Source organism: Penaeus monodon, chromosome 27 (genome assembly GCF_015228065.2).
Source record: "Penaeus monodon isolate SGIC_2016 chromosome 27, NSTDA_Pmon_1, whole genome shotgun sequence".
NCBI lineage: Eukaryota > Metazoa > Arthropoda > Malacostraca > Decapoda > Penaeidae > Penaeus > Penaeus monodon.
This window is the reverse complement of record NC_051412.1, coordinates 21,893,660-21,894,059: the sequence shown is the minus strand read 5'-3', so window position 1 is coordinate 21,894,059 and position 400 is coordinate 21,893,660. Positions and strand designations below refer to the sequence as shown.

The window sequence follows — 400 nt, the reverse complement described above, 5'->3', positions numbered from 1 at the left end:
TGGTGCTATTAAGTCTTCTCAAAATGCGGCCATCATCACTCTGTTGGAGATGGGAATTTAGGATAACTCCCCTTTACTCTACGCGGATAAATCCAAGGTCCTCGGATATTCACACTGAACGCATATGGGCCAAATATACATGTTTGTACCTTGATCTTATGCGACTCGTAATCGAGTGTGATCTTGTGCACCTTGTGAGCTGGCAAGGCTTGGCAGTCTCCCGTGCTCGTGTTGACTGCCGTCTGTTTTCCATCCCAACAAAGGAAAAGCTCTTCTCCAAATATGGACAAACTAACAGTCAGGTTGACTTCTGGAATAACGGCGAAATGTTCCCTCGTGGAATTCCAGCGTGGAAAGTCGATCCAGGTGGCAATCCTAAGAATCATTTAAATGGATTTCT

General features: G+C 45.2%; 1 protein-coding gene across 1 annotated transcript in view; it reads right to left on the bottom strand.

The window, feature by feature from the left end:
- The window catches only part of LOC119590452, a 2,800-nt gene that overhangs the window by 191 nt on the left and 2,209 nt on the right, over window positions 1-400 (bottom strand). Inside the window, 2 exon segments of the mRNA XM_037939113.1 lie at window positions 1-40; window positions 150-382. The exon segment at window positions 1-40 is cut by the window's left edge and continues 191 nt beyond it. Of these exon segments, the coding sequence (XP_037795041.1) occupies window positions 1-40; window positions 150-382 (273 nt within the window).